This window comes from Porites lutea, chromosome 9, assembly GCF_958299795.1.
Source record: "Porites lutea chromosome 9, jaPorLute2.1, whole genome shotgun sequence".
In the NCBI taxonomy this organism is placed as follows: domain Eukaryota; kingdom Metazoa; phylum Cnidaria; class Anthozoa; order Scleractinia; family Poritidae; genus Porites; species Porites lutea.
The window spans coordinates 122,092-136,102 of NC_133209.1; the positions used below are offsets into that span (position 1 = coordinate 122,092).

Genomic DNA, 14,011 nt, shown 5'->3' on the forward strand with positions numbered 1-14,011 from the left:
CGATTTATAAAATTTTACGGGTCACTGCAGGGGTAGCTTCAAATTCACCTCTACGACAACAAAAACCATCAACTTGAAAAAACTGTCTGTTATGTACAATATTTGAAGTGGCTCTAACAATCGCCGTAGAAAAATGACGGCTTAAAGAAAGGTCATAAACCCGTAAGGCATCGCGTTGTTTGGTAACTTTGAGAGGCAATGAATTAAAAACATTGCATTTGAAGTGTTACTTAGGATGGCTCAGGACCAGCTAGCTTTTGAAGTTCTGAGATGGGGGTTTTCAACACGGTCAAGGGTGCGGCAAGAATTAGTTTGTCTTATCTTTCTCCTTTTAAATCATTGCTCTCTTTTCTTTTCCACAACAGTAAAACCTAGCAACTAAAATACCGTGACTCAGAACCTGGATTTTAAGAAACTGTTGACTAAAATTTGCCAGTTAAGCCCCCTCTATATAAGAACCTGTTAAGCCTAAAATTTAAAACAGATTCTTAATTTCTAAAATCTATGGAAAAATTCTGTACACTTGGGCAAATACTGACAGGTCAACATATAGAATTCTCTTTGCTTTATCACTCTCACTGCACTGTAATGATATATGCAGATTTTACATGAGGAATAAGCTGAACAAATAAAAAACTCTTAGGTATTTTGTACTTTTTTCTTCACAAAATAAGAACCTATTTAAGAACCTAAACTTGTGCTAACTATACCATTTGAATAAGAACCTGTTTAGGCTAACTTGGAGAAATCCAGGTTCTTAGTCGCGGGGTTTTACTGTACTTCTAGCTTAGGACATAGATTCCATACGCGAACATGTTAGTCCAAATAACAAGCAATTTTTGGGCTTGTTTATATTAGAAAAGCGTCTTAGCCATGTTTGGGTCATACTGCTCAAGATCTGACGACCATGTTCCCAAAAATATAGGGTAACTTATTGTGCGAATGTTACGAAATGGTTCATTAATCAGTTGATAGTTCAGCACGTGATTAGCTGTTCATTTTGGTTCAGGTTTGAAAACGTTACTGCGTTCTGTTCTTGTCCATCTTTCATCTTTCTGTTACTCAGATTGAAAACCATTTTCAACTTAAAGTTTACAGGGTTTGTTTATTCCACCCTGCAAATGTCATCAAGTTGGTGTTGAGAGCACGATATGGGCTTTATTTGGTGAAAATAGCACACGCCTTTTAGATGAAAACTTCGCTTCCGGCGGTATGGATTGAATGAGTGAAGTCCAGTCTGATTACAAAATGGTACAGCGTCCGATTCAGGAAGAGTGTTCAACACAGACCAGCACTAAATACGATAAAACGTAGCACAATTTAATTTTACATTTCACTGAATTACCGTGCGGCATGCTATGTAACTAAATAAAAATTGATTAGTTAAGCAAAACTAATAAATACAATTTTATAAGGTACTTAATCCAGTCAAGGATTCAATAGATACTGAAAAAGTTAATTCCCTCAATTGAATATCGAGAAAGAAACACGAAAAATGTTGCATGGTTTCTATATAATGCATGGTCACACAGTAGGCCTTTGTATATTTTGCTTTTGTTTCCCCACTAAAATGCTCCACATCAGTGAGGCTAACGAAAATGTGTAAGTGGTATGACAACTGCAACGCAAGCAAATAAATAATTTCAATACAGCAAAAAAGATTATCTACACAGCTGTTTTAAAGTGAAATTTAAATATAGTTCTTTGAATTATTTTTAAAGTCGTCATATCTCTTCAAAAATGTGACAATTTTTATTTTCTGTGAGAAAAAAAAACCTAATTTTCCGGAAAAATGCTACCAATATGCTCGAATATTATAATGGTTAATGCTTTCAATGTACAATGGCCTATCGCACAGCGATCATATGAAAATAATTAGCAATTATGGATGAGGCTGAGTTTGATATGAAGAATTACACAAATCGAGTAGGGTGTTATCTGCCTAGGCGGATAATACCCTCTGCCTTCAAATAGCAGTTGCCATTTTGGCTTTTTCGGTTATATTTTTAGGCAGAAGTTCGGCTGTTTCTTCTTTGCAGAAAAGAATTGTCTGCTATTTGCTCCAACTCTATCAAAACAACTGAATCACTTTACGCAACCTCGTCACCAGGGCTTCTTTATAGTTGCCTTCCCTTTTTCTGGCGACAGCCTGACTGTACTATTCACGTGATAATACCATCGATGATAAGGCGGCAAATGTCTTCCTAATTTGGGCAATGATAGCTGGTTATGAAGAATTAGCCGAGGTATTTGAGCCAATCAAAGACAAACAAATGTGTTGGATAAATAATTCCCAGCGTTTGGATGACCTCAACAGCCGAAATGTTTTGTCGGCACAAGACAATCTAACCTGCAAAGGAAGCAGCCGTTTCTCCTCGCTCCTTGCCGCTTGGGACATTTCGCCAAGCGGCGAGGAGCGAGTGCTAGGGCCAGTACCAGTGGCGCCTTGTATGCTGAAGTCAGAGCTTACTGTTGACATAAAATATGTAAAGAGGGTGCGTCTTGTTGCCCTCTAATCCACGACATTTATTCATTCATTCATACTAGGAACACTACTTTCTTTCACTTTTGATACGCCGGGTAATCAAGTTTCTAGTGGGAGCTGTAAAGTCCGTTAGAGCAACGACATCAGCACGGTAAAGGATTCAAGACTTCTATACGCGTAACGCGATCCGGTAAGGTAGCTGCACTAAGTTAAACCTCCTAAACGTTTCAGTGCATTCATCAGCTGTCTTAAGAAGTGAAGCAATCTGTATGATGACGAACAAAGCGATGACTCTGAAAGATCACCCACTTCCCCTACACGGTTTTCTTGTGTATTTGTATCAGGACTTTGCTCAGACCTGCGTCTGGTTTGAGTTAAAGACAGTTCCTTGTTATGAGTGAGAATCATGGCTGTGTGACGTAACACTTTTTCACTCAGCTCCTCTGGTAAAGGTTCCAGCTGCAATTAAAAACCAAATTAAAATTTTACTTGCACAGTCATGCACAGTAAACAACGACAATTTTAAAAGCTTCCCATCAGGCCGCAGGCACAGGGATACACAACGATCGGTTCAAGAAGTATTAGAAGGAAACGTTATATTTCTTTGCATGCTTTTTTTCAAATTTCACTTCAGTTCTACGCCGGAGTGGTAAAGTTTTTAAGTGTGTCTGATTTACACCACACTCTTTGAAGTGAGGTAAAATATTCCTGACACAGATATCTGATAGAATGTATTCTTAAACTATAAAATTTACAGATCTCTCGGTACAGAATTACCTCGCAGATAGTAGTTATCAGGCATTCTAAAGTGTCTCTTGCACCCTATAACAAATACAACTAAAGACGTCAGCAAAGAAGATACTGTAATAAAAAACTATATTAGTCACATGTACACAAGGAAAGGCTAGGAGTGGCCGGCAAGGCATGAAATAAGGGAAAGAGGACAGAACGAAAGAGAGAAAAAGAAAGCATTTGTCGGCGGCGGCAGTCTAAACTTACACGGCCAAGTTTCTTGACAGCTCCTATAGGATCATTCATGTTTTCTTCCAACGTTGACACTTCGCTGTTTGTAAGTACCGGCTCCTTTGAAAAAAAAAAAAAGACCCTCAACATGAGGATGAGCTGTTTTGAAAACTGCGTTATCTCCTTATAGTATTAGAAGATTTATAGTATTTATCAAAAACAAAGAAAGCTCTTAATTCTTATGCTATCTTGGAAACATTAAGCCATACCAGCAGTATTCGGTTCCGTCCGTTATTTGTACTTACCGCTAAATTATCCAACCAAGTCCACAATAAGCGAGTTAGCACCCAGGGGTCAGTTTCCGTGCATACTTCCTCCCAGCTATCAGAGCTGTTCAGTTTACGCTAAGCAGAAAAACAGGAATCTTGTACGGTTAGAATTCATGAGTTGGGTCTTTAATTTTAATAGTGAAACCGCAAATGGAAACGGAAATCTTTCGTTATCGATACCTAGAAACCAGGAAACCAAAGACTAAACTAACATTATTTTAGAGAGAGTAACACTAAACAGTTCTACGAACTTATAAACCTGTGCCCCTTTCAGTATCTTCAAATAAATAGAAACACTTTCCAGTTCGAATTTTTGATAAGAAAGCAAAAACAGAGTAACCGCAGAAAAACCCGGACCACGGAAACTCAGGCTTCACAAATGTATGCCGGGACACATATGATGGCCCGGCAGTTTTTCCCTTGATTATATCAAATGTGCTTGAATTTAACAAATCAACAACATTTCTCTTCCTGGCTCTCATAGACTTAAGAAATGTTCAAAACTCTAGTGGAACCACGAGGCGCAGCTGAGACGTTTCACTGTAAAGTGCGGAATATTTTGAAGTTGAGGAAAGAGATCAGGGTAACTCTGTTTTAAGTGTGTCTAACTCTTTCTGAGCCTCAATTTTTTAATATCGGAAAATCAGCGAAATCAGGAGAAAAGGGTTAAAACTGACCGCCAATAAGCTAGGGAACTTAGAAATGAATCCCTATTGGTACGGTATAATCCGAGGAGTTACTTCATTACTGAACCTCTAGTCTTCTGAGGAGCCCTGGATTGATTATATCTAAACGTTATCTAACAACCATACAAATGATACTAACGATGAATATTCCAAGCGTTACTTGTACAGTCACTTAGTAATAAAGCTTGCCGCTCAACCTATTCTCTCCTTGCAATCTATTATGTACCGTCATTCGGCGACTGAATACTAGCTACTAGTCCGGCACTCACCTTTATTCTCTCCACTCTATTATGTACACTGCTATCAGCACAGGCGCTTGATGACAGGCACTTTGCTGCTTGGATTCTGTCATTTGTTCCTGGTTGTACCGTATTTTGTTTCAACGAACTTAAAAAACTGTCCATATTCACCATTTCATTCACTGTTTCATTGCTGTTTCTTTGCCCCCTTTTTCCTTCTTTTTTATTTTTCTTTCTTGTTGACAGGTTAAGTGGTTCAAGTTTCACACTGCGTGGAGAAGGATTAGATGGAAGACCATCCGACATTGCCCTCTGATCACTGCCGGCAGGCTCTAACCCACGCCTTACATTTGTCAACTGCTCCACATTGAGATGCTTTCCTCGGCTATAATAACCAATGTCCTCTTTTAAGGTAACTTCTTGAACTGCGTCCCAACTTTGAGAACGTTGCATCACTGAAGTCTCGAATGATGGCTTATCAGAATCCACATAAGGGTTATGTTTAACGGCATCTACTATATCCCTTGAGATAGAAGGCTGAACAAAATCTTCAACAGACTCACTTATGGTGTCATTTTCATCCGTTTCGTCAAAAACAGCTTTGACTTCTCTGGAGAGTGTCCAAGTAAAAGGGACATCCTCTTTCTTTACCCCAGCCACCTCCAATAGTCGACAACAACATAAGTACACCAGCTTTAACGCAAGGGAAAATAATTCAACAGAATAAGATACAAAAAAAGCTGCAAACCGGAAATATAATAAACCATATCCAGTCAAAGCCAAAATCGATTTCAACTTGATAAAGATAATGGTAAATCACAATTATAATCATTATTTTCTTATCACCTTGCAGTCCTATGACACCATTTCTTCATGCAATGGTACACATATTAAAAAAAGTTTTGTTTTCTATAAGTTTAACATCTACCTTAGGGATGTATTTAAGAACTCGTGACTCCATGCCATGTAAAAGATGTCTCTGCCGCTTAAGATATTGTTGCATGGTAAACTTCTTTGCACTAGGTGCGCTAGAAAGACAAACAGAACACGTCAGTACTACATTCATTGCATAGTAGGTACTAATTTAGCTCGTGCTAAGTTGCTCTGTCTACATAAACGGTATGAATATGAGTTTCCTGTGTTTTAAAGACCTCTCCATTTTTCCTGACTAACGAAGGGACCTGAGTGGGTTGCCTGCAGGGCCACTGATTTGCCTCCTTTAGAAGTACGATTTATTCAATAATAGTAAAAACATATCAGCGACCATTAACTGTAGTTGTGAAAAATCACTAAGAGTCATGTTATCATTTCAAGCTGCCTTAAGAATTTACAATTGACATATCAGTTACAGCTAAAATATTTTTTTAAAGAATTAAGTTCACCATGAAGGATATACCACCCAAAGATGGTGCAAAAAGTTTGTGAAATCAACAGCACATTGAATTTGTCCCCGAGTCTGTACTGCTTTGGGCCTGCAAAGTAAAGATTACAAAATATACTCTCTCAGTTTTCATGGTGCATCAAGAACTGGACTTAAAAAAAAAAAAACAAGAAAAAAAATATATATATAGGTTATACATCTTTCATTCAGTGTATGGTTATGCTGGCTTGTTGTGTGCACACTGTGTTCGTTTCTGTGTGACTCCAAGAGTTTGTTTTTTGTTGATGGAAACACTGTTTCTAACACCATTTTCGAATGAAAAATGAAATTGTCAGAAATCCTGCAGGGTTCACTTTAAGACACTCACTTAATATAAAACAAAACCAGTTCTAAGAAAATTATCTCTCATAACCTGGTTACAACCAGATACAAAAATCCAAGTCATGCAGCAAGTCTTGTTGGCTCACCAAGAAAGGAGTTCTCATCCCTGGTGTCAAGTACTAAGTCACAAGATTTTTTATCCATATGTTGCCTTATAGAAGAATATACTGCTATGGCTGAAACAAAGTATTAGCAAATATATCACCTACATGGAATTCACTATACCTGTTTGATCGAACCTGATGTATTGCCTGAGAAAATAAGGAAAACGTAAGCACTAACAAACATGGAAGCTCTAGAAACAGCAATTCCAAACAACGTTACTAAAATTAAATGAAACAAAAAAGCAATAAAAAGAAGGCCAGACTGTCACACAATCCCTGAGTTACATGCAGTCACGTTTTTACCTCGTCAGCCTGTAATCTCTCTGTAAATACCAGATAGCAAGCAATAAGGACACCAGTTCTGCCTGTAAAAAACAAAGACACATTCTAAGGTTTAAAGTATGTTCTCTCTCGCTCTCATTTTTGCTGAAATTATCTCTGTGTTGTAAATGGAAGGTGATTTGCAAAAGTGGATTGTAGCTTGTTCTAATTTACCCAAACTTGTTTTACTAAGCATAAATAAATATAAACTAATTTCCCTGGCACCAATCATCCTTTAATTTATACCTTCACTGTGTTTGAAATCAGTGACTCACTTAAACTCGTTTGCTGTTGTTTTCCCCTTATTTATGTTCCTGTTTTCTGGTTAGTTGTCACAAGACTAAGAAGAGTTTGCTTCTTTGGTTGCCTTGTGCATCCTAAGTGGTCATGCAGTAAACACAATCAGAAAACAATAAAAGTTTTTCATTACAAAGAACAATCAGTTGAAAAAGCTTCCTTGGTTTTCATGCTCTTTCTGGTTCCCTTATGCATTATTGGAATGGAGAAAGACAACTCATAAAATTAAGGTTTGGTTTTGGCAGTGTATAAGCAATTTATCGAAGAATTTGTTTCACGTCTATAACCAAAAAGAAAACAACATTTACAGAAACTGACCAAGTCCTGCATGACAGTGGATTGCCACCTAAAAGATAAGGAAATTAAATTATTTGTTATAAAGAGACATGACATTTCAATGATTATGTCCAAATCAAATGGTTCCACCTAACATAGAACCCTGTTTGTGATTTCTTCTTTAGTTTCTATGTGTCCTGAACATCAGTGAAGTGAAAGTGTTACTCCAGGCTGCATGTGGCCTTGCTATAGCAAACTCCATTCACGCTATATTCTTAAAGCTTGCTGATGACCAAAATTTCCCACCTGCTAACCCAGTCAGTCCATGAATATCAGGCATCAGAAATCATAAGAGAACTTATAAGGTCACAAATAACCGGTGTCTATTGGGTCGATCCTGCATAAACTCAGTTCTTGAATGAATCACCTTTCCTTCCTGTAGAGCAAAAGACATAACCTTCACCATATCCAGAATAGACTCTAATGATCGCACACCATAATCGTTCCTGCCAGAAAGAAAAGAAAAACAGCACATATTTTGCAGTACAGCATCAAAAGGGACATAGTTATATTGGACTTCCTGAGCAAAATAAAATTTGGAGCCCTTCAGCTTTGCAATTAGCCTGCGCCACATATGACGAAACTAAACCCCTGGTTCAAATATTAAACAGCATAAACTAAACTGTATGTCTGGTCACCTTGCTATCAATTTTCCAGAATTTTACAAGTGGTTAACAATAGGTGATTATGAAGAATAATTAGTCATTCGTAATTAAGTAGTTCCTATTAGCTGGGGGATTTGAGCCACTTATCAGAAACAGAGAAATATTTTGAATAAATAATAACTGCATATAAATATTCACCAGTTCAATGAAAAGGAGAACTCACCAACCAAAGTTGTAGAAGAAAACTTTATAGTTATCAAACACATGTGAAAAGAGAAGAGAGAGAGAAACATTAATGATCAACAACATAACATATTTAATGTTATTAACAAAATAATATGTCAGATTATAACCACTTATTAAGTAATATTTATTGATTATAATGAAATATAATAAACTTCTTTCACTATGTTTTAATGCACTTTATTAAATTTTGAAAAGCCCCAACACAGAAGTAAATAATCAAGCATTAATGTTATCAAACAGCTTGCAGTCTAAGGTTCGGTAATAGTGTTCTGTTGTTATTATATACCCAATCCTCTATACACCACAGGATTATAAAGGTAATCAATTTGATAATTATTATGTCTGAAATAGTTATACTTGAGTTGCACATACTATCTTCTTGCATAAAGTGTTCTGGGATGTAAGAGAAACCACTAACAGGCTCAAGACCAAATCCACAACTGCTATGTTCTCCAGGATGTTGAAGATTTATCAGTGATTTGATTCCATTCCTTTGGAAAAAGAAAAGAATATCCAAGACAAGGATTAACAAGACACTGTTACAGGGGTTACCACTAACACGCGCCCTCAAAAGATTTTTTCTTTGGTTCAGACCTGTGTTTTGGTGGACGTCAATCAACCGTTACCATGGTTTTTCACGCGTTGGCCTAAAGAAGATTCTTTCTCCGTTTCTTGAGCACTCAGAAGAATATGTTGGCGTTTTCAGCTGTATTTGCAGTATTTTGCTGCAGGATCTGACACTGCTTCATTAGATTACGAGGAGAAAGAATTTGTTGAGTGTTTTTCCGAGGAAACTCAAATTATCGACATATTTACACACTGTAAGTTACAACCACATAAGCTTTCTCAATCGCTCGCAACTCGTCTGAGTTCTTGCTAGTTCTGGTTTCTATTCGATAACATGAAGAATGATAAGTAGTAAAATTCATTTTCGAAAACAGCCTCCATTCAGAGAAAACTCTTTCCCGTTTCGGTGTGATATCTTGTTTTTTTGAATTTATACTAGCTTCTTGGCAATTCGTCCACGGCTCCCATGTTTTCATACAATCAAATAGATAAACAACCTGAAAACCGTTACGTAAACTATAGAGAATGTTTCTGCTATTTCACTGCTTGCAGAGACCTCGTTGTTTTCATAATGTAATCCTTCATCTTAATAAAATAATTTAAAAAGCCCTCATCGCGTCGTTCGAAATTATTCGCCCTTCATTCAGCGATAAGGGAACCTTCTCTGTCTGAGCGCGTGGAAAACCATTGAAACAGTTGATTGACATCCACAAAAACTCAGGTTCAAACAGACAGAAAAAACCCTTCAAAGGTGCCTGTTAGTGGTAACCGCTGTAAAGTGTTAACTCAAGGTTGCTTGGAGATTAGCTAAGAAATGGGCAAATAAATTTTTAAGGAGCCAGTGTGCAGGCATAGGTTACACATAACTACTGACTGCCTTATGGTACATAGAATAGTCAGACTAAACTTAAATGGGAAAAGATTATAGTTCAATCTTGGCAATAATGCTGTAATTTCAAGCAATCTTCCACAATCAAAGGCAATACCATGAGGCAAAGATCGAGACCTTGCAAATCTACGACGTCAAGGAAACATCAATGAAGATTTGAGTATGATAAATAAATACACATTTCCCAAACTAGAGAACCTCGGAAATAAATAGACTGTTTTGTAGACCAGTAGTTTCCTTTGGCTGATGAAGTACTAGGTAGAGTATGCATGACAGTCAAGTACAAAGCTACTGTTACAAACACAGGGCTGTGCTCTAGCAGAGCCCGGTGGCCCCTGGGGCCCAACTTTTGCCCTCGGGCGACTAGAAAATCTTAGATTTTTCATACAAATCATATGCTGGGCACCCTAGATTTTACAGTTTCAGAGCACTGGGCTCCCTTCAATTTTCCTTAGAGCACCGCCTTGAAACACATCCACGACACATACGTATTATGTCACTCAGATGAGTAGTTGAAGTTGCTTCTAGTAGTTGAAGGTTAAATCATTGATATCTCAACTACGTATAAAGTGCAACACCACTTCACATCTTAACAACTGCAAAAATCTATCAAATTATTCATGGTTCATGGTTCATTTATTTCACACTATTTACAGAGAATAACATAGACAGAAAAATATAGTTACAATAGATGATTACAAAATAAAATAATTAATTTCAACATACAACAAAGTGAATCTGCAATATCGAATCTATTCAGCCGTAGAGTTTCAGTAATTGCATCAATATTCTGAGAAACGTAATGCCTCAATATACCATGAAACAAGATTTCCTCCACTATAATATTTTAACGTCCCACTTTATTGAGTATTCTTCGGGGTATTTGGTTTTTAATACGCGTGTATGAAAACATGAAAATCAACGGCCTTGATTCGGGGAAAATTGCATCATTGCCAAAAAGCCAGAACGTGATCAACTACGCACATTAACTCAACCATCGCCAAAAATAAACCACACGCTCATCATGAATCTCATTTGCAAACAATGAAAGTCATCACGATTCTTATTCCCAGTTTCCATGGTTGCTGCTAGGATCGCCTCGGAGCCAATCCTCCCTTTTGTGTCCTAAATATGGCTGCAGATTATGACTCTCAGTGCTTGGCAACCTCAAGTAACTACATTAACCTTAAAGCCCTAAGAGTGATCGGCATCAAATTTCTCCTTGTAGTATCAATGCTTTGTAAAACAGAGTGGTCAAGGGAATTGTGAACATGATCACACAAGATGAATTTTGCTTGATACTTTATCAACTTCTTCCTACTACTTCTGTAGGAAATGAATATGGGCAACAAATGAGAATTCAAATTTTGATCTTAGGGTTTAAAACGTTAATACAGTCGGATTTTCATTTAAATTTCAAACTTTAAGAGCACCCTGGAGGCATTTTTCACATAAATTTGACTCTCAAGCCTGGGTCAATTGGGAATTTCAATTTTTTCCAAAAGTTTCAGATTTGATACCTAATAAAAACTAAAAATATTGTAAATATCCCTGGTCATCCCTGATGGCTGGGTAAAAAGCAGGAGCAAAGCTTGGCATTTCTATTTGCCAATGCTTCCCGGCCTCCATGATAGTCAGCCATTTATTTGTGACATTATGAAAACCCCAATTTCCAAAACAGCTCTGTCTGAGAAATGTTTACATTGAGGTCATTTTCAGACAAGTCTCTCTCTTAATAGTAATATTTATGTATTTATAGAATTATGATCATTTGATATTGTTATAAGCTAACACACCTTTTAAACTGATCAATCACTTGATATTTCTCAATAACCTCGGTAGATGGACGAGCTGTGGCCAAAATGTCTTGAGTGACCCTTGGTAAAACAAAAAAAAAAAAATAATACTGGTAATATATACCAAGGAAAGAATATGCTTTGTCAACTTATTATTGATTTATAGAAATGAAGCTTTTGGACTATGGAGGCATCCATTTGGTGGGAGGTGGGTGGGAAGGGGGCACTCAAAGGAAGTTTGGATAGAGGTGTGCTCTGAGGTCTTCAAATTCATTCACTTTGATACCCAATATTTTACCACCTTGATTCACTTCATTTTACAAACAGCATAAAGTAATTTAATTTGTAAACTAAAATCATGCCAACCTTTTGATTACTTTGGAACAAGTTAACACTTCAGTGGTCAAAAAAAAAAAAAGTAGAATCTTAATTATTTAGCAAAAGACAAACTGGTCGGGTGTTGTAAACTTTCATTGTATGCAAATGGGTCTTAAGGTTAGGGTTAGGGTAATGAGCAAGCGGTATATATTCGGCCATAAATCATTTTTTTGATCTCTGGCAGTGACGTAATTTCTCTAGAATTAAGGCCCTTAAATTTTGTAGTATTTATACATACGCTTAGCCTGCAACCACAGATGTATTTCCCGTCGTTGCTAACACGCATACTAAATTTAAATGCTGCTGTAACAGTGTCCTTGTTTTAACTCATTGTAGCTCATAATAGCTCATTGTAGGTCATTCCTTGCTTTAATAACTACAGAAAACCATTAACCTGTTCAGTGGCACATACTTGTTTAGGCCAAACAAGGGAGTGCACCCCATATCCATCTTCCCCTCCCCCCCTTCAGTTTAGAGATGTGCAAAGGGGAAAGCCTGAGCAGGAGGGGGGAAGCATGCTAAATGGAGCATCCCTTTTGCACCTTGCACAGTTAGTTTCACCAGGGTTCCTTGTTTAACTGTTCTATTTGACTGTTCGCAGTCCCCTATTTTTCTGTAAGACCGTCAAGATCAAGTGCTTTTTGTCACGGACCGCCATATTGGTTTCCGGAGTACACAGAGAAAAACCTCTCGGAGCAAGGGAGAGAACCAACAACAAACTCAAACCACATATGGAGTCGACAACAGGATTCGAACCTGCGCCACATTGGTGGGAGGCGAGTGCTCTCATCACTGCACCATCCTTTCTCCCCTAGGGTGGCACAGTAGACAGTAGACTCGGTACATATGAAACGAAGATGGCAGCCTGTAACAGAAAACGCTCGATCTCGATGGTCTTCGGAAATATAGGGGACTATGAAAAGCTTACTGTTATGTAAGGGATTCTGTTTGTCCGTGGGGGGTGGAGTGGGAGCAAAAACACCGGTTGGCAACTGACTCACAAAAAGTTTATTCGACTACGCCAATTAATTCTCTTTTTCAAACCTGTCGCTTATACAACGAGAAATACACAAATTCCTGACTGTGTCTTCTTCATTATACATCTACGACAGTACACTCAAAAAGAGTTTCTTGCGATTGTGCGGCGAACCGTATAATTAGGATCATACATACCATGAAGAATAAAGTCCATTTATTGCCATTTCTTCTCTTTTCATCTTAGCAGGGTTTTCGTATTTGCACTGCTTTCCTCCACAAAACATCGAGCATTGGAAAGCACCGGGTGTTACGTGCCGAAAGTGCTCGGAAATACGAGAATACTTCGGTCGGGCATCTTTAGGAACAGCTGAGGAAGACAAAGTCCATTTCACTTCTCCCGAATTGCTAGCATCCATTGTAGATAAAGTCAGGCAATGTTTTACAGATCCATCACTGGGTTGAACCACAGAATCGTCGAAATGCTTCCATTTCACCGGTTACCATGGTACACAAACATGGTGTAAGATGTTGAACCGTCGTTACCGTAAAAGTTGGTCCATAGAAGATAAGCTGTGAAAGTCTCATTCACATCAACGTGCACCCTAGCAATCTACAAATAAAATGAGCTCCAAACAACGACCGATTTCTTCAGTTGTTCGGTTTTCTTACTGTCTTTTTTTTATCATACCTGTTTTAATTTTATCGGCTCTATGATAACCTCATATGAGCTGCTCATAATGGTATGTATGCCGCACGAAACGTCCCTGGTCATAAACCAGATGAAGCAGATCAGGCCCAATTTTAGCGGTTCTCATACATTCCCTCTAACGGTGCCCGCCGAAATGTTATTTTCAAAGCGAAACGAAAATAGATCCGGATCTCAGGTTAGCTGGAAACAGGGCTGCCGCTGAGCTGTAGTGAATTCAGTACCAATAGTCAAACAATCAATCAATCGATGAGGTCACGATTGGTGGCACTGGTGCGAAAGTAGCCTGTTCCAGGCTCCGAGATGGTAAAAAGAAAAGCGAAA

The 14,011-nt window shown here is 37.9% G+C and overlaps 1 protein-coding gene across 1 annotated transcript; it reads right to left on the reverse strand.

Annotated features, from left to right (window-relative positions):
* Positions 1–1,299: 1,299 nt before the first annotated feature.
* On the reverse strand, positions 1,300–13,704 carry LOC140948817 (protein tyrosine phosphatase domain-containing protein 1-like). The gene is made up of 15 exons (XM_073398091.1): positions 13,177–13,704; positions 11,626–11,706; positions 8,746–8,864; positions 8,351–8,372; positions 7,890–7,968; positions 7,505–7,532; positions 6,872–6,933; positions 6,690–6,715; positions 6,085–6,174; positions 5,631–5,730; positions 4,733–5,395; positions 3,754–3,852; positions 3,485–3,568; positions 3,263–3,307; positions 1,300–2,944 (listed from the first exon to the last, which is right to left on the reverse strand). Exons 1-15 carry the CDS (start codon positions 13,395–13,397, stop codon positions 2,690–2,692), a joined length of 1,974 nt encoding a protein of 657 aa, XP_073254192.1. The 5' UTR covers positions 13,398–13,704; the 3' UTR covers positions 1,300–2,689.
* Positions 13,705–14,011: the final 307 nt, after the last annotated feature.